This window comes from Muscardinus avellanarius (genome assembly GCF_963383645.1).
Source record: "Muscardinus avellanarius genome assembly, chromosome: 18".
Lineage (NCBI taxonomy): Eukaryota > Metazoa > Chordata > Mammalia > Rodentia > Gliridae > Muscardinus > Muscardinus avellanarius.
Window position 1 is genome coordinate 46,612,110 of NC_137804.1, and position 22,429 is coordinate 46,634,538.

At 59.6% G+C, this 22,429-nt stretch overlaps 2 protein-coding genes across 5 annotated transcripts; one reads left to right on the plus strand and one right to left on the minus strand.

The window, feature by feature from the left end:
- Window positions 1-53: 53 nt before the first annotated feature.
- On the minus strand, window positions 54-12,328 carry ODAD3 (outer dynein arm docking complex subunit 3; the record flags this gene model as incomplete). The annotated part of the gene is made up of 13 exons (XM_080715532.1): window positions 54-172; window positions 290-374; window positions 1,402-1,560; window positions 1,891-2,245; window positions 2,323-2,483; window positions 3,852-4,004; window positions 5,675-5,797; window positions 5,886-6,011; window positions 6,083-6,184; window positions 6,542-6,709; window positions 9,195-9,272; window positions 9,341-9,462; window positions 12,073-12,328. 13 exons carry the CDS (start codon window positions 12,326-12,328, stop codon window positions 54-56), a joined length of 2,007 nt encoding a protein of 668 aa, XP_080571658.1.
- Window positions 12,329-13,393: 1,065 nt separating this feature from the next.
- On the plus strand, window positions 13,394-21,684 carry PRKCSH (PRKCSH beta subunit of glucosidase II; the record flags this gene model as incomplete). Of its 4 annotated transcripts, none has more annotated exons than XM_080715056.1 (16): window positions 13,394-13,472; window positions 13,651-13,767; window positions 14,152-14,247; window positions 14,385-14,442; window positions 15,471-15,588; window positions 17,669-17,798; window positions 18,718-18,802; window positions 19,222-19,300; window positions 19,753-19,839; window positions 20,031-20,207; window positions 20,275-20,374; window positions 20,700-20,769; window positions 20,876-20,965; window positions 21,109-21,183; window positions 21,356-21,455; window positions 21,538-21,684. In XM_080715056.1, 16 exons carry the CDS (start codon window positions 13,394-13,396, stop codon window positions 21,682-21,684), a joined length of 1,608 nt encoding a protein of 535 aa, XP_080571182.1. The 4 variants fall into 4 exon arrangements, with proteins under 4 accessions (XP_080571182.1, XP_080571185.1, XP_080571183.1 ...); XM_080715059.1 differs by having other exon boundaries at window positions 20,305-20,374; XM_080715057.1 differs by having other exon boundaries at window positions 20,031-20,186.
- Between the last annotated feature and the right edge of the window lie 745 nt (window positions 21,685-22,429).

Below are 22,429 nucleotides of genomic sequence, written 5' to 3' on the forward strand. Positions count from 1 at the left end.
GCGGCCGGGGGCTGGACCCAGCGGGGCCTCGGCCTCCGCGGCCGGGCTGCTGGCTAGGACCTCCGCGACCGGTTCCGCTTCTTGCTGCGGTTTTCGATGATTTTCTGGGAGCGCATCTTGAGCGAAGCGCGGGTCACCACGCCGCCGTCCTCCTCCTCGCTGTCCTCCTCGTCTGCCGGGGAGGAGGGGCCCAGATCCGGCCCCGGGTCAGAGATCCCTGCCCAGGGCTGGGCCCGGGCCAGCCCCGGCCCTCCCAAGCCCACCCCCGTCCTCCCAGGCAGGCACTGACCGAAGAACTTGTCCTTGAGGCCGGCCACGGGCAGGGCGATGCGGACGTTGTAGGCGGGCAGCTTCCCCTCCAGGTTGGCGTAGAACTGCGGGACCGGCGGGAGGAGGGCTGAGCGGGCGGGGGCTGCGCCAGCCCGCCCCTCCCTCTCCCCCGTCTCTTTCCTTGGGTACTGGGGTCGGAATCCAGGGGCATTCTACCTCCGAGCTATACCCCGGCCCGGTTTTTTTTTTTTTTCTTTTGAAACAGGGTCTCACTGAGTTGCAAAGGCCCCCACTGGGCATTCTGTAGCGGAGGCCGGCCGCGGACGGTCCTCCTGTCTCAGCCTCCCCAGTGCCGGGATGACAAGCCTGCGCCACCACGCCCGGTTCCCGTTCTCCTATGTCGAGAGGCGCCGGCTTTCGGGGACCACTGCCCACTCTTAGTTTTTCTTTTTCCTTCTCTGTTGGTACTGGGGGTTGAACCCAGGGGCAGCCTATCTCCGAGCTGCACTTCCAACCCTCTTTATTTATTTATTTATTCTTTGGAATTCGGCTTTTTTAGGATGCTGAGAATCTTGCTAAATTCCTGAGGCTGTTTTTTTTTTTTTTTTTTTTTTTCGGTACTGGGGATGGAACCCAGGGGCATTCTACATCTGAGGTGCCCCCCAGCCTATATTTTATCCATTACTTGTGAGAGGTACTAGGGATTAAATTTAGGGGCTTTCTACCTCTGAGCTCCACCCCCAGCCCTATTTTATTTTCATTCTTTATTTTGAAACAGGGTCTCGCTAAGTTGCAGAAGGCCTCACAAGTTGCGGAGGCTGGCCGAGAACCGCGGTCCTCCGGTCCCAGCCTCCTGAATGCTGGGATTACAAGCAGCGCCACCGCGCCCGACTTATTTAGTTTTTCTCCAGCGCAGGTGCGTCCCCACTTCTCAGCAGCCACGCTGATGCCCGGTCCACCTCGCTGTCACTCGGCCCATCCCGGGTCTGGGGGCGCTGGCCCCTGGGGCTCTCGAGGCCCACGCGTGATCCCGCAGCCCCACGCTCTGGCCTCCCGGACCCGTCCGCGGGTCCCCGCCCCGTCAGCCCCACGGCGGGGTCTCTGGAGCCCTGCCCGGGGGCTGCAGGGCACCTCGCGGTCGGCGACGTGTCGCAGCATCTCCGGCACGTCGTGGCTCTCCAGCTGCGCCTGCAGCTTCAGCAGCTTTTCCTCCACGATGCCCAGCAGGTTGGGCAGATAGTCACTGGCGTAGGGATCCAGGTCCTTTCCCAAGGGGCGGCTGCCGTCCTTCTGCGGGGGAGGGCGGAGTCAGCGCGCGGGGGCGGGGCTTCCCTCTGCGCGGTCTTCGAGGGGAGGGGATACCGCGGTGGGCGGTGCTTGCTTTGGGGGCGGGGCCTCTGAACTCCACATACATAAAAAGGGTTTTGGGGGCGCATTTCTCGTGCAGGGTTACTTTTTTTTTTCTTTTTTTGCTAGTACTGGGGTTCCTGGAAGCCCCTCTATCTCCGGGCTACACTCCCAGACCTATTTTATACTTTTTTATTTCTGGAAGCAGGGTCTCTTAAGCCAGCGCGGCTGGCTTCGAACCTGCGCGATCCGCCCGGCTTCCTGCAGGGTTACCAACTGCAGGAGAGGCTCCTTCGGTCTCCCCCCAGCCCCGGGGCGGGGTCTCTGAGGTTTGGCGAGAGTCCGGGAGGGCCTTTCCCGTGGGACCCAGTCTCCGAAGCCCCGCAAGCTTCTCTTGGGACGTGGGCTGGGGGCCTCTGGCGAGGGGCGGGGCTTCCAGGGCGGGCGGGGCCTCCGGCGGGCGGGGCCTACCAGCTTGACGTGGCTCAGCTTGCCGGCCAGGTGCTCCAGGTTCTCTTTGGTGATTTGCATGGCCCGCAGGGTGCGCTCCAGCTGGCCCTGCGCGTCGGCGCGCCGCTGCTCCTCGGCCTGCAGGCGCTCCTGCAGCTCGGCGTGCCGCCTCTGCTGGCTGCGGGGCCGGGGCCGGTCGCCACGAGCTGGCCGAGCGAGCCGGCCTCCCCGCCGCCCCGCCCCGCCCCGCCTCACCTCACGAGCGCCGCCTCCCCCGAGTACTTGAGGTTCTCCAGCTCCCGCCGGAGCCGCTGCTTCTCCTCCCGGAGTTTCGCCAGCGTCTGCTCGTTCTCGCTCTTAAGCGCCTCCAGCTGCGCGAAGGTGTCGCCCTGGGCCAGGAACCGCCGCACCACGGACTGCGGCCGCGGGCCCCGTCAGAGGGGCGGGGGGTGGGGCGGGCTGCTCCACCTCCCTCCCGCCTCCCCGGGAAGGCCCCGCCCCGGGTGGAGCCCGCAGGCCCCGCCCACGAGTCAGCAGGCCCCGCCCGGGGTGGAGCCCGCAGATCCCACCCACGAGTCAGCAGGCCCCGCCCCGGGTGGAGCCCGCAGATCCCACCCACGAGCCAGCAGGCCCCGCCCACGAGCCAGCAGGCCCCGCCCACGAGTCAGCAGGCCCCGCCCCGGGTGGAGCCCGCAGGCCCCGCCCACGAGTCAGCAGGCCCCGCCCCGGGTGGAGCCCGTAGATCCCGCCTACGAGCGCGCTGACCCCGCCCCGGGGTGGAGCCCGCAGGCCCCGCCCAGGAGTCAGCAGGCCCCGCCCCGGGTGGAGCCCGCAGGCCCCGCCCACGAGTCAGCAGGCCCCGCCCCGGGTGGAGCGCGCAGATCCCGCCCGCGAGCGCGCTGGCCCCGCCCCGGGGTGGAGCCCGCAGGCCCCGCCCACGAGCCAGCAGGCCCCGCCCACGAGCCAGCAGGCCCCGCCCACGAGCCAGCAGGCCCCGCCCCGGGTGGAGCCCGCAGATCCCGCCTATGAGCACGCTGACCCCGCCCCGGGTGGAGCCCGCAGGCCCCGCCCACGAGCCCGCAGGCCCCGCCCCCGGGCGCGCTGGCCCCGCCCCCGCAGGAGGCCCGCCGCCTATCGCCTATCGGGAAAGGATCTGGCTCCCTGAGGGGCCTGAGCTGCTGTTCTCTGAGAGCTGGACAAATCATTCGTTCCGGGGTCCGCCCTTGTCTGTATCTGAGAATTTTTGCGTGTGAGTGTGTAGTAATGGGGACTGAACCCAGAGGCTTTCTCTATCTCAGGGCTACACCCCAGCCCCATTTTATTGAAACTCGGCCTAAGTTGCAGAGGGCCTCACTAAGTAGCTGAGACTGGCCAGGAACCTGCTATCCTCCTGTCTCAGCCTCCCAAGTACTAGTATTACAAGTGTGCACCACCACGTCCGCTACTTTATTTATTTATTTATTTAATTATTTATTTATTTTTTTGGTGGTACTGGGGTTCCTGGAAGCCCTTCTACCTCCGAGCTATACTCCCAGACCTATTTTATTTTTGGAAACAGGGTCTCTTACGCCAGCGCGGCTGGCTTCGAACCTCCGCCATCCTCCTGTCTCCACCTCCCAAGCGCGGGGATGACAAGCGTGCGACACCATGCCCGGCCTGGGGTGTCTTTTAATAAGGAGTCCGGTTTGCTCGCCGAAGACTTGGCCCAGCGGGGCAGGTTGGCCTCCCCGGCCTGGGCACTGTTGAAGTGCGGGGGGGGGGGGGCGGGATTCGGCGACACTCACGTGCGACTCGGCCACACCGGTGGCATCCTTGACCTTGCTGAAGATGGTCTCCATCTGGTACATGCTCCAGCGCCGCCGCAGCTCCTCCTCCTTGGCCCGCAGGTGGTCCTGGATGGTGTCCTCCGACTGCAGCAGCAGGTGCTCCCGCTGAGTCTGCGGGGTGAGGTCAAGCCTAGGGTCAGCTCTCCGGGGCCTGTGGGCCAGGTGAGGGCACCCGGGCAGGGGTGAGGAGGGCTCCGAGCCGGCGCCAATGGGCTGAGTCACGAGGAGGGCGGGCTCGACGTAGGGTCAGACTTAGGAGGAGGCTTAGGCAGATGGGGAAGGTTCAGCGGGGCATGGTGGCTCACGTCTCCTGAAATCCCTGTCCTTGGGAGGCTGAGATTGGAGGAGCGCAGGTTCGAGAACAGCCACAGCAATGTAGTGAGGCCCTCAGTAACCTAGTGAGACTCTATTAAAAAAAAAAAAGCCGGGCGTGGTATCGCACGCTTGTAATCCCAGCATTCGGGAAGCGGACACTGGAGGCTCACGAGCCCTTTGCAACTCAGTGAGACCCTGTTTCAAAAAGAAAAACACGCCGGGCGTGGGGGCGCACGCCTGTAATCCCAGCATTCGGGAGGCTGAGACCTGGAGGATCGCGGTTCACAGACAGCCTCAGCTCCTTAGTGAGGCCCTCTGCAACTCAGTGAGACCCGGTTTCAAAATAAAGAATAAAAAATAGGGCAGGGGGTGTAGCTCGGAGGTGGAATGCCCCTGGGTTCCATCCCCAGACCCGCAAAATAAATAAATAAATAAATAAAATTAAAAACACTAAAAACTAGGGCTGGGCGTGTATAAGATACAATGCCCCTGGGTTCCATTCCCAGTACTGCAAAATAAATAAATAAAATAAGTAAAGCCAGGCGGTGGCGCACGCTTGTAATCCCACCATTTGTGAGGCGGAGACCGGAGGATCGCGGTTCGCGGACAGCCTCAGCTACTTAGTGAGTGAGGCCCTTTGCAACTCAGTGAGACCCTGTTTCAAAATAAAGAATAAAAACAGAGCTGGGGGTGGTGTAACTCGGAGGTCGAATGCCCCTGGTTTCCATCCCCGGTACCGAAAATCAATAAATCAATAAATCAATAAATAAAATCAATAAATAAGAGCCTGGGGTCTAGGTCGGGAGGAGAACGCCCCTGGATTTGATCTACAGTACAAACAAAACAAAACAAAACAACAAAAATAGAAGTGAAGCCGGGCATAGTCGCACACGCCTGTGATCCCAGTACTTGGGAGGCGGAGCCTAGAGGATCGCTGGTTTGAGACCAGCCTCAGCAACTTAGCGAGACCCTGTTTCAAAAGAAAAAAAAGGGTCTGGGGTATCTCTCAGAGGTAGTACCATCCCCCCGGGTTCAGCCCTCAATACAAAACACAAACAAACAAAACCCAGAGGGGCAAGGAAGTGTACGAGGGGGGAGGAAGGCTGAGTTCGCCTCAGATGCCAAACAGCCGCTCAAGGGGGCGTGGCGTGGAAGGAGGCTCCTCCCACCTCGTGGGCGCGGCGGGGGCGTGGTCGTGGAGGGCGGTGCCAGGTGGGCGTGGTCGTGGAGGGCGGGCCCGGTGGGCGTGGCCGTCGAGGGCGGGGCCCGGTGGGCGTGGTCTGGAGGACGAGGCCCGGTGGGCGTGGTCGTGGTGGGCGGGGCCAGGTGGGCGTGGTCTGGAGGACGGGGCCCGGTGGGCGTGGTCTGGAGGACGGGGCCCGGTGGGCGTGGTCTGGAGGACGGGGCCCGGTGGGCGTGGCCGTCGAGGGCGGGGCCCGGTGGGCGGGGCCGCCCGGCGCGCCCACCTTGCGCTCCATGCGCTCGTTCTGCTGTTTCTTCTCCTCGGCGCGCTTCTTGCAGTCGGTAATGAAGCGCTCGCGGCCCTTGCGCTCTCGCAGCACCGTCTCCTCCAGATATTGCAGCTGGTTCTGGGGGGCAGGCAGGGGAGGGGGCAGCTGGTACCGACGGCGGGCCCAGGTCGACAGGCCCGGGAGACCCGGACGGGCGGGCCGGCACCTTGGCAACGTCCCGGGCATTGATGGCCTCCTGGTTCACCGCGTCCAGCTCCTCGACCTCCTGCTTCGACCTCATCACCTCGGCCTCCATGGAGTCCAGCTGGTTGTCCAGGTTGAGGCTTTCCTCCTGGGCGGGAGGGCGGCCCGTGACGCGGCCGCCTGGCCGGCTCCCCGCGCCCCGCGGCGCCCGGGCCCTACCTGGAGGTAGGCCTTGAGCCGCCGGTACAGGCTGGTGATGTGCTCGGCCTCTTCCGCCTTCATGCGAGCCTTCTCCAGGCGGTTCTCCAGGTTGCGCAGGGTCTGCGGGCGGCGGGGGCTGGGCTGAGCCCTCCCTCCCTCCCTCCCTCCACCCCTCCCTCCCTCCATCTCTCCATCCCTCCCTCCATCCCTCCATCTCTCCATCCCTCCCTCCCTCCATCCCGCCCTCCATCCCTCCCTCCCTCCCTCCATCCTTCCCTCCATCCCTCCCTCCATCTCTCCATCCCTCCCTCCCTCCATCCTTCCCTCCCTCCCGCCCTCCATCCCTCCATCCTTCCCTCCATCCCTCCCTCCCTCCCTCCCTCCCTCCATCCCTCCCTCCCTCCCGCCCTCCATCCTTCCCTCCATCCTTCCCTCCATCCCTCCCTCCATCCTTCCCTCCATCCCTCCCGCCCCTACCTTGGCGTCCTCCGCGTTGCCGTTCTGCGCCTCGTCCAGCTCCAGCTGGCGCAGGCGATGCTGGAGCTGGAGCTCGTCCAGCCGCCGCTGCCGCAGCGCCACCTGGTAGCGGGCCATGTTCAGCTGCTTCACCTTCTCGCTCAGCTGGTGGTCCAGGTGGTCCAGGGCCTGCTGCGGAGGCGGCCAGACGCCTGAGCCGGGGGTTGACCCCGGACCTCCACCTCCGACCTCCGCCCCTAATTTTTAACTTTGGCAGCACTGGGGATGGAACCCTGGGGCATTCTACCTCCCAGCCCTATGATGTATTCCATATTTGGAAACAGTCTGAGTTGCAAAGGGCCTGCTGAGTAGCTGAGGCTGGCCACCAACCGTGGTCCTCCTGTCTCAGCTCCCAGATGCTGAGATGACAGGTGTGTGCCACCAGGCCCAGACAGCCTCGGGGTCTGAGAGCCACCCACACGCTCAAGAAGCCCAAATCTAGACTCCCCTTTGAACTGTGGCTCTTAAACATAGGCACTCTGCCTTCCAGGCTTTTCCATGGGCACCTCAAAGCCATCACATCTGAGTGCCGTACTTACATCCCAGGCATGCCCTTCTGGAAGCTTCCTCACCTCCGCTCATGGCCGCTCCATCCTCCCAGGTACTCAAACCCATGCCTTGCTGGGGCGTAGCTCAGTGGTTGAACCTGTGCTCAGCTGGGTTCAATACTCAGCACCAAAAACAACATTGGGAGGCTGAGACGGGAGGATAACAGGTTCGAGGACAGCCTTTGCAAGTAGTGAGGCTCTCAGCAACCTAGTGAGACCCTGTTTCCACATAAAAATAAAACAGGGCTGGGAGCGTAGCTCACAGGTAGGATGTCCCTGGGTTCAATCCCCAGTACCACACACATAATATAATAATAATAATAATAATAATAATAATAGCCGGGCGTGTTGGCGCACGCTTGTCATCCCCACGCTTGGGAGGCAGAGATAGGAGGATCCCGCAGGTTCGAAGCCAGCCGTGCTGGCTCAAGAGACCCTGTTTCCAAATTTTAAAAAAGTATAAAATGGCTCTGGGAGTGTAGCCCGGAGGTAAAAGGGTTTCCAGGAACCCCAGTACCACCCAAAAAAAAAAAAAATGCCAGGGATGGTGGGCACGCTTGTAATCTCCGCGCTTGGGAGGTGGAGACAAGAGGATCGTGCAGGTTTGAAGCCAGCCGCGCTGGCATAAGAGACCCTGTTTCCAAATAAAATATAAAAATAGGTCTGGGGGTGTAGCCCGGAGGTAGAAGGGCTTTCCAAGAACCCCAGTACCACCAAAAATAAATAAATAAATAATAATAATAATAATGATAAATAATAATGATGATGATACAGTGCCAATTCTTGCCCCTGGACTTTTCTTTTTTTAGTGATATTGGTGATTGAACTCAGGGTGTCCTGCCACTGAGCTACACTAAGTCTTTTTATTACTTAGAGGAGACAGCCTCTCATCAACCTTAAAAATAAAAATAGGGCTGGGGTGTAACACAGAGGTAGAATGCCCCCGAGTTTAACCTCCAGTACCAAATAAATAAATAAATAAACAAACAAACAAACTATTTCATTGAGAGCTGGGCATGGTGGTGCACACTTGTCATCCCAGTACTTGGGAGGCTGAGACAGGAGAATCAGAGGTTCAAAGCCAGCCTCAGCAACTTAGCCAAGCTCTCAGCTACCTAGTGTGACTGTTTCCATTATTTTGTTTTCCAATGATACTGAGAATAGAACTCGGGGGCATTCTTCATAGACTCCGAGCTACACCCCAGCCTGATTTTATTTTTTATTTTGAAACAGGGTCTCACTAAGTCGTGGAGAGTCTCACTAAGCAGCGGAGGCTGGCCTTGAACCTGCGATCCTTCTGTCTCAGCTTCCCAAGTACTGGGATTGCAAGCGTGTGGCACCATGCCCGCTGTTTCCACTTAGGAAATAAAATCGGGATGAAAGTATAGCTCAGAGAGTCTCTGAAGAATGCCCCTGAGTTCAAGTCTCAGTATCACTAAAAAAAAAAAAAAAAAAAGAAAAAAAAAGAATATAGAGCCGGGCATGGTGGCGCACGCTTGTAATCCCAGCATTCAGGAGGCTGAGACCGGAGGATCGCGGTTCGTGGACAGCCTCAGCAACTTAGTGAGACCCTGTTTCCAAATAAAGTATAAAATAGGTCTGAGAGTGTAGCCCGGAGGTGGAAAGCCCCTAGGTGACACCCCCAGTACCACCAAAAAAATAAAGAATAAAAAACTGGGCAGGGGGTGTAGCTTGGAGGTCAAACGCCTCTGGGTTCCATCCCCAGACCTGCAAAAATAAATAAATAAATAAATAAAAAATAAAAAAAGAATAAAAACTAGGGTGGGGAGGTGTAGCTCAGAGGAGAGGTCGAATGCCCCTGGGTTCCATCCTCACACCCGTAAAAAAAAAAAAAAAAAAAAAAAAAGAAAAAAAAATTAGCGAGCGTGGAGGAGCATGACGGTGGAATGGCTCTGGGGTTCAGTCCCGTCACCACACACAGGTTCACTGAGTGACCCACTGAGCGGCGGGGCGGGGCAGGCTGCCCAGGTGAGGCGGAAGTCCAGCCTGGGAGCGCTCCGGGTTGGCGATGGAGGGAGATGCTGGTGGGCAGAGGTGCCGCAAACCTGGCCGGTCCTGTTCTTCAGGTACGGCTTCTCGGACTTCCATTCCTGGATCACCGCCTGGACCACTTTCTCATCTCCCTGCAAGGAGAGGAGCCGGTCACCCCCGCTCGGCTAGAACCGAGCCCCAGACGCCCGGTCGCGCTCACCTGGAGCAGGTCGGTGAGCTGCAGCTGGAGCGCCTTGTTCTCCTCCCGGAGCTCGGCGATTGTGTCCTGGTTCTTCTGGATGCTCCATTCCGAGCTCTCGTAAAAGGCTTTCCGGTCACCCTCTGGCGCAGGCGTGGGGCAGACACACGTCATCGGGCGTGGGTGGGGTTCCGGATGGGAGACCTTTTGCAATCATCTTTTTTGGGGGGTGTGGGGGGGGGACTGAGGATTGAACCCAGGGGCATTCTACCTCTGAGCCCTATTTTTTTATTTTTTATTTTTGGTGGTACTGGGGTTCCTGGACCTCCAGGCTACACTTCCAGACCTATTTTTACATTTTTATTTGGAAACAGGGTCTCCTAAGCCAGCTTAGAGTGGCTGGCTTCGAACCTGCGCGATCCTCCTGTCTCTACCTCCCAAGCGCAGGGATTACAAGCGTGCGCCACCACGCCCGGCAGAGCCCTATTTTTTTATTCTTCTTATTATTTTTTTTGGTAGTACTGGGAATGGAACCCAGGGGATTTCTACCCCCCGGCTACACTCCCAGACCTATTTATTTTATTTTATTTTATTTGGAAACAGCGTCTCACTAAGTTACTGAGAGCCTCATTAAGTACCTGAGGCTGGCTTCAAGCCTGTACAATCCTCCTGTCTCAGCCTCCCAAGTGCCGGGATTACAAGCGTGCGCCACCACAACCGGCTTTTATTCTTAATTTTTGAAACAGGGTCTCACTAAATTGCAGAGGGCCTCACTAAGTAGCTGAGACTGGTCTCACTGGGTTGCTGAGAGTCTAACTAGTTGCTTGAGACTGTTCTCGAACCTGTGAACCTGCTGTCTCAGCGTCCCAAGTACTGGGATTACAGGTGTGTGTCACCACACCCTGCTCTTTTTTATTTTCTATGTTCAAATAGGGTCTCACAGCTGAGAGTGGTGGCACATGCCTGTAATCCCAGTACTTGGGAGGCTGAGACAAGAGGATTGCAGATTTGAAACCAGTCTCTGCAATTTATTTATTTATTTATTTATTTATTTATTTATTTATTTATTTATATATACTGGAGATGGAACCCAGGGGCATTCTACCTGCGAGCTATACTCCCAGTCCTTTTTTTTTTTTTTTTTTGGTATGGGGTATGGAGCCCAGAAGCATTCTATATTCAAGCCACACTCTGGGCCCTAATTTTAGTCTCTGTTTTGAAACAGGGTCTCACTGAGTTGTGGAGGGCCTCACTAAGTACTAGCTAAGGCTGTCCGCGACCGGCGATCCTCTGGTCTCAGCCTCCCAAATGCTGGGATTACAAGCGTGCGCCACGACGCCCGGCTCCAACTCTATTTTTAATTATTTTGAAACAAGGTCTAAGTTGCAGAGTGCCTCACTATGTAGCTGAGGCTGGCCATGAACCTGCAATTCCCCTGTCTCAGCCTCCCAAGTACTGGGATTACAGGCATGTGCCCCCATACTGGGTTTTATCCTCATTTGTAGATGGAAAAACTGAGAGAAATTAGGTTATTCGGTTCCTCAAAGTCAAACAATTATTACACAGTGTCAGGATCTGAACTCAGAAAATTGGCTATGGAATTTACGCTTTGGGAGCAGGTGTGGTGGCGCACCCTTGTAATCCCAGCATTTGGGAGGCTGAGACGGGAGGACTGCCGTTTGACAGCCTCAGCTGCTTAGTGAGGCCCTCTGCAACTCAGTGAGAACCTGTTTCAAAATAAAGAATAAAAAATAGGGCTGGGGGATGTAGCTCGCTCGGAGGTAGAATGCCCCTGGGTTCCATCCCTAGCAAAACACACACACACACACACACACACACACACACACACACGCTTTAGTAGATGAGCTGAAATCACAGGAAAGTGTGAAATCCATTTGCTGGGCGTGGTGGCGCACGCTTGTAATCCCCCCGCTTGGGAGGCTGAGACAGGAGGATCGCGCAGGTTCGAAGCCAGCCTCAGCTACTTAGTGAGGCTCTCAGCAACTTAGTGAGACCCTGTTTCCAAATAAAGTATAAAATAGGTCTGGGAGTATAGCCCGGAGGTAGAACAGCCCTTGGGTTCCACCCCCAGTACAATAAATAAATAAATATAAAAAATAATATAAAATATAAAAAAGAAATGCATTTGCCTGGCATGATGACACATGTCTCTAATCCCAGTTTTGGGAGGCTGAGACAGACTGATCACAGATTCAAGGCCAGCCTCAGCAATTTAGCAGGATCCTCAGCAATTAAAAAAAAAAAAATCCAGCCAAGCACAGTGGTGCCTGTAATGTAATTCCAGTATTTGGGAGGCTGAAACAGAAAGATTGTAGGTTTGAGGACAGCTTCAGCAAGCAGAGACACTCTCATCAACCTCGGGAGACCCTGTTTTCAAGTACAAATAAAATAGAGCCGTGGGTGTGGCTCGGATGTAAAATACCCCTGGGTTTAATCCCCAGCACCACAAAAATAAATAATAAATAAATAAGTAGCTTAAGGTATACCTCAAAGGTACACCTGGTTCAACCTAGTACCAAAAAGAAGAAAAAAGACAGACAGACATACTCCCTAGTCAATTCTGAGCTCAGAAGTTTGAAAAGACGAGGAAATCCATGAACAAGCAGGGGTTTTGCCCCAGAAACCTGCCGCCTAGCTTCTCGCTGCTGATTTGCCTCTGCGCACCGCCTGGCCAGCACGCGGGTGCACAGTGCTGACCCCTGACCCTTCCGTGCTCTCTGGAGCCATCTTACCTAGCAGTTGGATTTTCTTTTGTAACTCTGCCACCTGTGCGTGCACAGAAGTCTTCCCGGCACCGGAGCGGAGGGGTCCCTCCTTGGAAGAGCCCGTGGGCCAGGCCTCTGCCCGCCCCCCGCCCTTGCCTCGGGGGTAGCCGTAGCTGAACTTGGCCGGACCCTTACTCCCTTTGCTTTTGGGAGAGGGCGCCGAAGGCTGGTCCTGAGTAGTCAGGACGTTGGCAGATGCCGACCTGCACAGGGGAGACGTCATGATCAGGTTGGGGCCCAGGATTATTCTTAGGGGCTAAGGCAGCAACCAGAACTTGGCTGCCCCTGTCCGGGATCCGTCCGCCTGGGTTCTTCCGGCTCCGGGAATGGACTCTCCGACCGCTTGGCGGGGGCCTTTCAGCATCTCTCGGTTGCTAGGTAACCTCCTCCTCCCCGCCTCCCTCCTTGGTTCCCATGGAGACTACCGCGTTCCACGCTACCGCTGTCATTGGCCAATACTGCGCAAAGGGGCGGTCCCTTCAAGGGGCGGGGCAAAGCGGCTCCGGCCGGCGGTGAAGGCGCGGCTTTGCGGTCACGTGCTCACGGCATTTCCACACGCCCCTCCTCCCCCGCCGGGGGTTCACGGGCATTTTTCAGGATCTTTCTTTTCCGGCCGCAGAAGCCGCCACTCTCAAGATGGTAGGCGGCGCCGCCATTAAGCGCCCGTCTTCAGTTCGATCCCCGCTGAGGCTTCGCGGTCCTACCCAAGATGGCCGCCGCGGTTCCGGCGCCCGCCACTCTCAACATGGCGTCGCCGAGCCGCCGTCCCGGCGTGCGCGCCGCGCTACCGGAAGTGACGTCCCCGGACGCTTCCGCCTTCTTTCTCCTGCAGGATCCGCGGCCGCTGGGCCAGGGGGGTGCGGGTGGACGCTGACCTTTGCCTCGGCCTCGTGTAGGTGGCGAGCCAGCGGGTGGGAAGGCGGGCTGCTTTCCTCCCAGGGGCAGCTAAGGGGTGTTTGTGGGACGGGTGGGGGGGACCCTTCCCCCCGTGGGTCCATTGGCGGGAATCGGATTGCCCTCTCCGCCCCGGAGCTGGGAGTGCAGGTTCTAAGCTCCTCCTCGGTGATCTGAGCAGAGACTTTTCTGCCCTGACCAGGATTCGGGGATCCCCTGGCCCCCCGGCCCCGGATCGGAAGCCAAGTGGGCGCTCCTTGTCCGGAGGCGGCAGGGGAAGCCGACTGTCTGCAGCCGCCCCGTCCCGCTGCCTGGGGGCCCATTCTTGCCGCAGCAGCGTGGGGGCGCGGTGCATCTCCCCGCAGAACCCGTGTCCGGCCTCAGCCCCGGCGGAATGTGGCCGCTGCTGCTGCTGCTGCTGCCCCTCTGCGGGGCTGTGGAGGTCAAGAGGCCCCGGGGCGTGTCGCTCACCAGTGAGTCCCCCCGCCCGCCGGTGGAGGAGGGGGCTCCGGGTGCCAGTGGCCCGGGATGGGCCCTTCCAGCCTGTGCTCAGTTGCCCAGTAAAGTTCAGCGGTGGGCGAGCGGGACGGAGGCGGTGCTCCCTTGTGATAGCGCTTCTGCCCCTGCCCGCGCCTCTTGCCCCTTCTACAGACTATCACTTCTACGACGAGTCCAAGCCCTTCACCTGCCTGGACGGCTCGGCCACCATCCCTTTCGATCAGGTCAACGACGACTACTGTGACTGCAAGGACGGCTCAGACGAGCCGGGTGAGCTTCCCTCCCCCGGCCCTGGGCGCATTTAGTGAGCCCCCGCAGGATACTCTGACGGAGGCCCTGCGCTCCCATGGCTCTCTGGAACAGGTGCAGAAACCATGTTCCTGCTGGGCCGTGGGCATAGCTCAGCGGTAGAGCGATATGCTTAGTAGCATACAAAGAGGCTCTGGGTTCGATCCCCAGCACCCCTACCCCCCAAAAAATAAAAAAGAAATCAGCTCAGGGTTATGTCCAGGGTGGTGGATGGTGCCTTGAGAGCCCCCTGCACATCCCAGGGGGTCTCTCGATCGGCCCTTCTCACCTTTCTGTGTCCTGTCCCGGGCTCTGCATAGGGGCCCACAGGAGTGGATTCAGCAGTCTTTCTCTCCTTTTACACAGGCACGGCTGCCTGTCCGCATGGGAGTTTCCACTGCACCAACACTGGCTACAAGCCCCTGTACATCCCCTCCAACCGGGTCAACGATGGGATTTGTGGTGAGTGAGGTGGCCCCGGACTCGGGGACGGCGGGGCGGTTGGCTGGGGCGAAGCGCACTGCGGCTTGGGGACGGCGGGGCGCTTGGCTGGGGCGAAGCACACTGCGGCTTATGATCGTGTCTGTGGCTCTGTGCAGACTGCTGCGACGGGACGGACGAGTACAACAGCGGCATCGTGTGCGAGAACACCTGCAAGTACGTGGGTAACCGGGCCTGCCCCCAGCACCTTGCTGGCCCCGCCCCGCCCCGCCGAGTCTGGCCTGCTCCCTTTCCTGCTCGTGGGTACTGAGCGCCCACTCTGCCAGGTGGAACATTCCCCCGGCAACTTCCCGGTGTTCCTTAAAGGTGTGGTGGTGCTGACCTATAATCCCGGCACTTGGGAGGCTGCTGAGCCAGGAGGATCGCGGGTTCGAGGCCAGCCTCAGCAGCTCGGCGAGACCGGTTCAAAATTTAAAAAACGAGCCGGGCATGGTGGTGCACACTTGTAATCTCAGTACTTGGCCGAGACAGAAGGATTGCAGGTTTGCGGCCAGCCTCGGCTACATAGTGAGGTCCTCTGCAACTTAATGAGATTCTGTTTCGAAATAAAGAATAAAAAAAATAGGGCTGGGGTTGTAGCTCACAGGTAGAGTGCCCTGGGTTCCAAACCTAGTACGTAAAAAAAAAAAAAAAAAAAATCTTAGAGAGTGCACTGAGTAGATGCATATTGGTCAAATGCCCGCTTATTTTTTTATTGTTGTACTGAGGGTGGAACCCCGGGGCTTTTCTACCTCCGGGCTACACTCCCAGACCTATTTTATACTTTATTTGGAAACAGGGTCTCACTAAGTTGCTGAGAGCCTCACTAAGTAGCTGAGGCTGGCTTCGAACCTGCGCGATCTCCTGTCTCAGACTCCCAAGCGCGGGGATCACAAGCGTGCGCCACCACGCCCGGCTGCCAAATGCGCTTTTAGCCTGGGAGTCTTGGGAACCACGCTGTAGACCCACTCCCTAGCACTCCCCTGGCTCTCCCCTGAGCCCCGAGGTAGCAGAGCGCCTGGCCCTCCCCTCGGGATGGTGCAGGGAGCTGAGGCTGGAGCTCCGGTGTTGGAGGAGTGTCTGCCGGCTTAGCTTTCGGAGCATGGCATGGCGGGGCGGGGGTGGCTGGGGGCGTGGAGCCCTCCTGGAAGAGGCAGGTGTGCGGAAGCCCAAGTGTTCCCTGGGGGTGTCTGTGCCTACCCCAGAGAGAAGGGCCGGAAGGAGCGAGAGTCCTTGCAGCAGATGGCAGAGGTCACCCGTGAGGGCTTCCGCCTGAAGAAGCTCTTCATCGAGGACTGGAAGAAGGCCCGGGAGGAGAAGCAGGTGAGGCTCTCGGGGCGAGGCGCCACCTCCTGCCCTGGCTTTGCCCGCGGCGGTCCGGGGCGGTTAGTCATTGGCTGGGATGGGCCCGGGGGACAGCTGGTACAGGGACATCACACTGGGTCGTAGTACCAGCTGCGCTTCTCCCAGGACCGCAGGGAAAGACGCCCAAGGCCTCCCTGCCGCGGGGCCAAACGACCTGTGACCGGCGGCCTCCCGGTTGTGGGAGGAACGTGGTGTGTGGTGATGTCAAAGGCCGGTCACAGGCCCACAGGCGCCGCAATCCTGGCGACTCTGGAGGCTGAGCAGGACGGTCACAAGTTTGAGGCCAGCCTGGGCAACTTAGCGAGACCCCGTGTCAAAATAAAGGAAGGGCTGGGGGTGTGGCTCAGTGGTCCAGCGCTTGCCCATCGTGCAGGAGGCCCTGAGTTCGGGACCCAGTACCACACAAGCAAAAAGTGTCGGCCAGCCGGCCGTGGCGGCACGTGTTGGTAATCCCGGTGCTTAGCCGGGCGCGGTGGCGCAGGCTTGTAATTCCAGTACTTGAAAGGCTGAGATAGGAGGATCATGGTTTCATAGCCAGCTTGAATTACTTAGTGAGGCCTTTTACAACTTAGACCCTGTTTTTTGTTTTTTGGTGGTACTGGGGTTCCTGGAAACCTTTTACCTCCAGATTACACTCCCAGACCTATTTTTATAGTTTTTTAAATTTGGAAATAGGGTCTCTTAAGCCAGCATGGCTGGCTTTGAACCTGCGCTATCCTCCTGTCTCCGCCTCCCAAGCATAGGGATTATAAGCGTGCGCCACCACGACCGGCGACCCTTTTTTTTTTTTTTTTTTGGTGGTACTGGGGTTCCTGGAAGCCCTTCTTCCTCCGGGCTACACTCCCAGACCTATTTTTTTATATTTCTGAAACAGGGTCTCTTACGCCAGCACGGCTGGCTTCGAACCTGCGCGATCCTCCTGTCTCCGCCTCCCAAGCGCGGGGATTACAAGCGTGCGCCACCACGCCCGGCATCGGCGACCCTTTTTTAAAAGTAAAGAATAGCCGGGCGTGGTGGCTCACGCCTGTAATCCCAGACTTTGGGAGGCTAAGACCAGAGGATCGTGGTTTGCGGACAACCTCAGCTATTTAGTGAGGCCCTCTGCAACTCAGTGAGAGCCTGTTTCAAAATAAAGAATAAAAAGCCAGGCGTGGTGGTGCGCGCTTGTAATCCCCGCGCATGGGAGGCAGAGACAGGAGGATCGCGCAGGTTCGAAGCTAGCCACGCGTGCTGGCTTAGGAGACCCTGTTTCCAAATAAAAATGTAAAAATAGGTCTGGGAATGTAGCCCGGAGGTAGAAGGGCTTCCAGGAACCCCAGTACCACCAAGAAAAAAACAAAAACAAAATAAAGAATAAAAAATAGAGCAGGGGGTGTAACTTGGAGGTTGAATACCCCTGGGTTCCATCCCTGACCCACAAAAAAATAAAGAATAAACCTGGACTTGGTGGCGCTTGCTTGTAATCCCAGCATTTGGGAGGCTGAGACAGGAGGATTGTAGTTCGCAGCCAGCCTCAGCTACTACTTAGGCCCTCTGCAATTCAGTGAGGCCCTGTTTTAAGATAAAGAGAATAAAAAATAGGGCTGGGAATGTAGCTTGGAGGTAGAATGCTCCTGGGTTCAGTCCCTAGTACCCCCCCCCCCACACACACACACACAAAAAATCCCAGTAACCTTGGGAGGTCAAGACTGGAGGATCACAGGTTCAAGACCAGCCTCAACAATTTAGCAAAGGCCTGTTTTAAAATAAGTGCAAAAGGTCTGGGGTATGGCTAGGGAGTAGAATGCCCCTGGGTTCAATCCCCTGTATCCTCTTCCCAAGAAAAGATGGGCAGGGGTCTGGAGAAGATGGCAGAGCCCTGGTCACTTGGCCTTGTGGGGTCGGCAAGGTGTTGAAGCTTCTCTCTGGAGCCACAGCAAGGGCACACCCAGCGGGTGTGTTTTGGAATGGCCACCTGGCCATCCAGTGGAGACGGGGCAGGGCGGTGACGAGCAGGCAGAGCCAAAGAACACCTGCCTGGTCCCCTTTGCCCACACAGAAAAAGCTCCTTGAGCTGCAGGCCGGAAAGAAGTCTCTGGAAGACAAGGTGGAGATGCTGCGGTCACTGAAGGAGGAGGCCGAGAAGCCAGAGAAGGAGGCCAAGGAGCAGCACCAGAAGCTGTGGGAAGGTGCGGAGCGCGGTGGGCGGCTGCCTGTGGGCGCGGCGGCTCATTTCCTCCTGTGTCTAGTTATACTGAAGATGGAACCCAGGGGCTGCACTCGCAGACCTGTTTTTATATTTTACTGGAAACAGGGTCTCACTAAGTTGCTGAGAGCCTCACTAAGTAGCTGAGGCCCATTTCATTTTTTTTATTCTTTAATTTGAAACGGGGCCTCGCTAAATTGTGGAGGGTCTCACCAAGTAGCTGAGGTTGCCCTGGGAACCTGCGATCCTCCTAGCTCAGCCTCCCAAGTACTGGGATTACAAGCCTGCGCCTCCACGCCCAGTTTACTTATTGAAACAACGTCTAGATAGGTTGCTGAGAGTGTTACTAAGTAGCTAAGGCTGGCCAGGTTCTGGGATCCTCCTGTCTCAGCCTCCCAAGTACAGGGATTCCAGGCATGCACCACAAGCCCATCAGGCTTCCATGGCTGGGTGCCAAGGGGCCAGCCATTTAGGGCCCGGCCACCCTCGTGGGATGGGCTTTTACCCCAAGTGACCTGGGCACCTCGCAGGGTTCTAAGCAGAGGACGTGCCTGGGTCAAGTGGCCCCAGTCTCCTCCGGCCACCGCGGGGGAAGCAGGCTGGACTGTGGGGGTGATTGCTGGTCTTGGTGGGTGAGGCCAAAGCTGTGGTGTGCTGAAGGCACCCCAACACATGTCCTCCAGCCCAGGGTGGGGTCCCAGTGGGCGGCCACCCCCCCTCCTGCTCCCTGCCTCGCCACTCCCTGTCCCAAGTCCCCACACTCCTCCCACAGGGGGCACAGGTCTTTGTCCCTCTGTCCCCGCCCGCATAGGCTAGGACAGTGGGCGCTCAGGCTCCGGCAGGGGCCACTGGGGTGGAAGGCGGTGGGTGGGGCTGGAGGTGATGGGCCGGCCTCTCCACAGAGCAGCTGGCTGCGTCCAAGGCCCAGCGGGAGCAGGAGCTGGCGGCCAGCGCCTTCCAGGAGCTGGATGACGACATGGACGGCATGTAAGTGTGGCCGCAGGGCCCTCGCCCCAGCCCACCCTTCCCTGCCCCATGCGAGCAGGGCTCAGGAGAGCCCCGGGAGCTGGCGGGCAGGGAAGAGCTGGCGGCCTGGCTCTGGTTCTGTGCTCAGTCACAGGGCAGAGAGTGGGCTGTTGGGGAGATGGCCGCAGTGCCTGAGGACAGGGTGGGGTGTCCCAGGTACGGGTTCCAGGGTACAGGGCGCGAGGCAGCGGGCAGCTCGCCTGTGTGGGGTTGTGAAGCGGAGGAAGCAGAGATGGGTCTAGGTGCCCCCCCTCCCCGCCGCCGCCTCGGAGCCCCACACCTGCAGGTCCTGTAGGAGGCCTGGGCCCCATGCTGTCGGGAGGAGCAGGCAGGCAGGGCCGCAGAGTGGGGGCCTCACTCTGCCTGTCTGCACCCCACAGGGTCTCAGTGGCGGAGCTGCAGACCCATGCGGAGCTCGACTCTGATGGTGATGGGGTGCTGTCTGAAGGGGAGGCCCAGGTACCCCAGCCCGCCCCTGGGCCTGGGGCTTGTAGTGAGCGGGACTCGGGGCAAGGATAGGGACAGGGACCGGACCCTTCCCAGATCCCCTTCTCTGGCCTGTTTCCCAGGTCCACACCCCATGCACCCCCTGCCGGTCACCCCTAGCGTGGACGCTTAGGTCGCCCTCCCTGTCCTGCCGCCGTGGTACTGGCCTCGGACAGCCTGGCCCGCTTTGGGGCTTGGCCTGACTCCCTAGACTCCGTCTCTCCCTGCCCTGTCTCTCTCTCCCAGGGGTTCCCCGGGCTCTGGCCCCTTCCAGGGATGCCCCCTCTTGACCGCAGCACTGCGCCCTCCTGCCAGCCGGGGCCTGGGCCTGAGCTGCAGGGCTGGGCGCCCAGCAAGCCGTGCCTGGCACCACGGCCTGAGGCCTGTGGACGCCCAGTCCTGACCCCGCCCTGACATCGGCACAGGCTCTCCTCAGCGGGGACTCTCAGACAGATGCCAGCTCCTTCTACGACCGCGTCTGGGCCGCCATCAGGGACAAGTACCGGTCGGAGGTGACTGTGGGGACCCAGAGGGGGCGCCACCTCCCCCACCCTGGCACACAGGCACCCTGGCCAGCTGCAGGGCCGAGGCCCCTCCCGCCAGCTGGAAGGAGAAGGGATCCTGGCTGGGGCGTGAGGCGCCTGGAGCCAGGGGTGGGCCGGACCCCGAGTCCACAGGCCCCACTCGCCCACTCACCCGCCAGGTGCTGCCCACACACCCACCGGCGCCCTTGGTCCCCGAGGTGCCCGGGGAGCAGCCGCCGCCAGAGCCCTCGCACCTCACAGCAGAGGAGGAGGAGGAGGAGGAGGAAGAAGAGGAGACTGAGGAGGAGGAAGAGGAGGAGGAAGAGGAGGAGGAGGTGCACCCGGACCAACCCAAGGTGTGTGTTTTGGGGAGAATCCGGGTGGGGGGGGCAGCATTCCCCTCTGATTCTGCCCCTCCTCCAGGAGGCCCCACCCCCCCTGCAACCACCCCAGCCGGCGGCCAGCCCCGCCGAGGAGGACAAGATGCCGCCCTACGACGAGCCGACCCAGGCCCTCATCAATGGTGAGGCCGGGGTCAGCGGAGAGGGCGCCCTCCTTCCCCCTGGAGCCCCACCTGTGCTCGGGGTCCTCGTCACGGGTGGGGGGCTCTGGGAGAGCCAGGCCCACCCCTGTGTCCCAGGGGCTCCTGCCTCCCCATGGGCTGCAGGTTGTTTGTGCCGCCCAGCAGGCCCCAGGGCCCCGCGCCCCTCGGGAGCCGGGCGTCTTAGCAGCAGAGCCCGGCCTTCCTAGTGGCTGGCAGGGCCCAGGGGAGGCCGGGGAGCCGGAGCACCCCGTCCCCGCTGGCCAGGTGGGAGTAGCTCCTCTGATTCCTGCACCCCTGCCCACAGCTGCCCAGGAGGCCCGGAGCAAGTTCGAGGAGGCTGACCGGTCTTTGAAGGATGTGGAGGAGTCCATCAGGTAGCCAGGGCCCGCCTGCACACCCTGCGGGGGCCCCAAGGGTGAGGGCAGGGGCCGGGCCCTTGCCAGAGCCCCTGGCCGCCGCCACCGCTGAGCCTCCCTTCAGGAACCTGGAGCAGGAGATTTCCTTTGACTTCGGCCCGCAAGGGGAGTTCGCCTACCTGTACGGCCAGTGTTACGAGCTCACCACCAACGAGTGAGTCGGGGTGCGGGCGGGCGAGGGGCGCTGCCTCTCCGGGACCGCAGGCCAGCCAGAGGGACTTGAGTGCCCGCGAGCTCACGCGTGGGGGGCCGGGGGTGGGGCACCCGGATCTACCCACCAGCCCCGCCCCTCGCCAGGTACGTGTACCGGCTCTGCCCCTTCAAGCTCGTCTCACAGAAGCCCAAACTCGGAGGCTCCCCCACCAACCTGGGGTGAGTGGCCTCCGCCAGGCCCCCGCCTGCCCCTGCCCACCGAGGCCCTCGCACCCCATCCCGCCCTGACCACCAGACCCTCGGCACCCCACTCTTCCCCTCCCCTCCACACCCTCGGCACCCCACCCCTCACTGCCCACGAGACCCTCGGCACCCTCCCCACTCTCCACAGCACCTGGGGCATGTGGGCCGGCCCTGACCACGACAAGTTCAGCGCCATGAAGTACGAGCAGGGCACGGGCTGCTGGCAGGGCCCCAACCGCTCCACCACCGTGAGTGGCCGGCGGGAGGGCTCGCCGGGGACCCAGGCCCCGCCCAGCCGCCCGAGCGCCCTGCCCACTCGTCCCGCCCCAGGTGCGCCTCCTGTGCGGGAAGGAGACCGCGGTGGCCAGCACCACGGAGCCCAGTCGCTGTGAATACCTCATGGAGCTGACGACGCCCGCGGCCTGCCCGGAGCCGCCGCCCGAGCCTCCCGCCGAGGGCGACCACGACGAGCTCTAGCCCGGCCGGCTCTGGCCGGAGGCCGCAGGTCAGTGGCCCCTCCGGCCTCTGCCCCGTCTGCCCAGGTGCCCTGGGTCTCTGCTTTTGTGTTTTGGTGCTAAGGATTGAAGCCAGGGCCATTATTCCTCTGAGCTACGCCCCCAGGCCTATTACTTTGAAACAGGGTCGTTCTTTTTTTCTTTATTTTTTTTTTTGTGGCTCTGGGGATGAAACCCAGGGGCATTCAACCTCCAAGCTACACCCCCTGCCCTATATTTTATTCTTTTTTTTTTTTTTGAAACAGGGTCTCACTGAGTTGCGGAGGCCTCACTAAGTAGCTGAGGCTGTCCGCGAACCGCGATCCTCCAGGTCTCAGCCTCCCGAATGCTGGAATTTTAAGCATGTGCCACCATGCCCGGCTGTCAGCTCTATTTTTTATTCTTTGTTTTGAAACAGGGTCTCCAAGCTGGGATCTCTTGTATCAGCCTCCCAAGTACTAGGATTACAGGCGTGTGCCACCATGCCTGGCTTATTTTTTATTTTGGAACAGGGTCTCACTACGTTGCTGAGGATACCCGTGAGCCTGTGATCCTCCTGATCTTGGGATTGCAAGAGTTTGCCACCACACCGTCTTTTTTTTTTTTTTTTTGAACCAGTCTCAGCTGGGCGTGGTGGTGCACACTTGTGATCCCACTGTAGTCCTGGGGAGGCTGAGACCGGAGGCTGGAGGACAGGACAGCCTCATCAAGTAGACTCATCAAGCTAG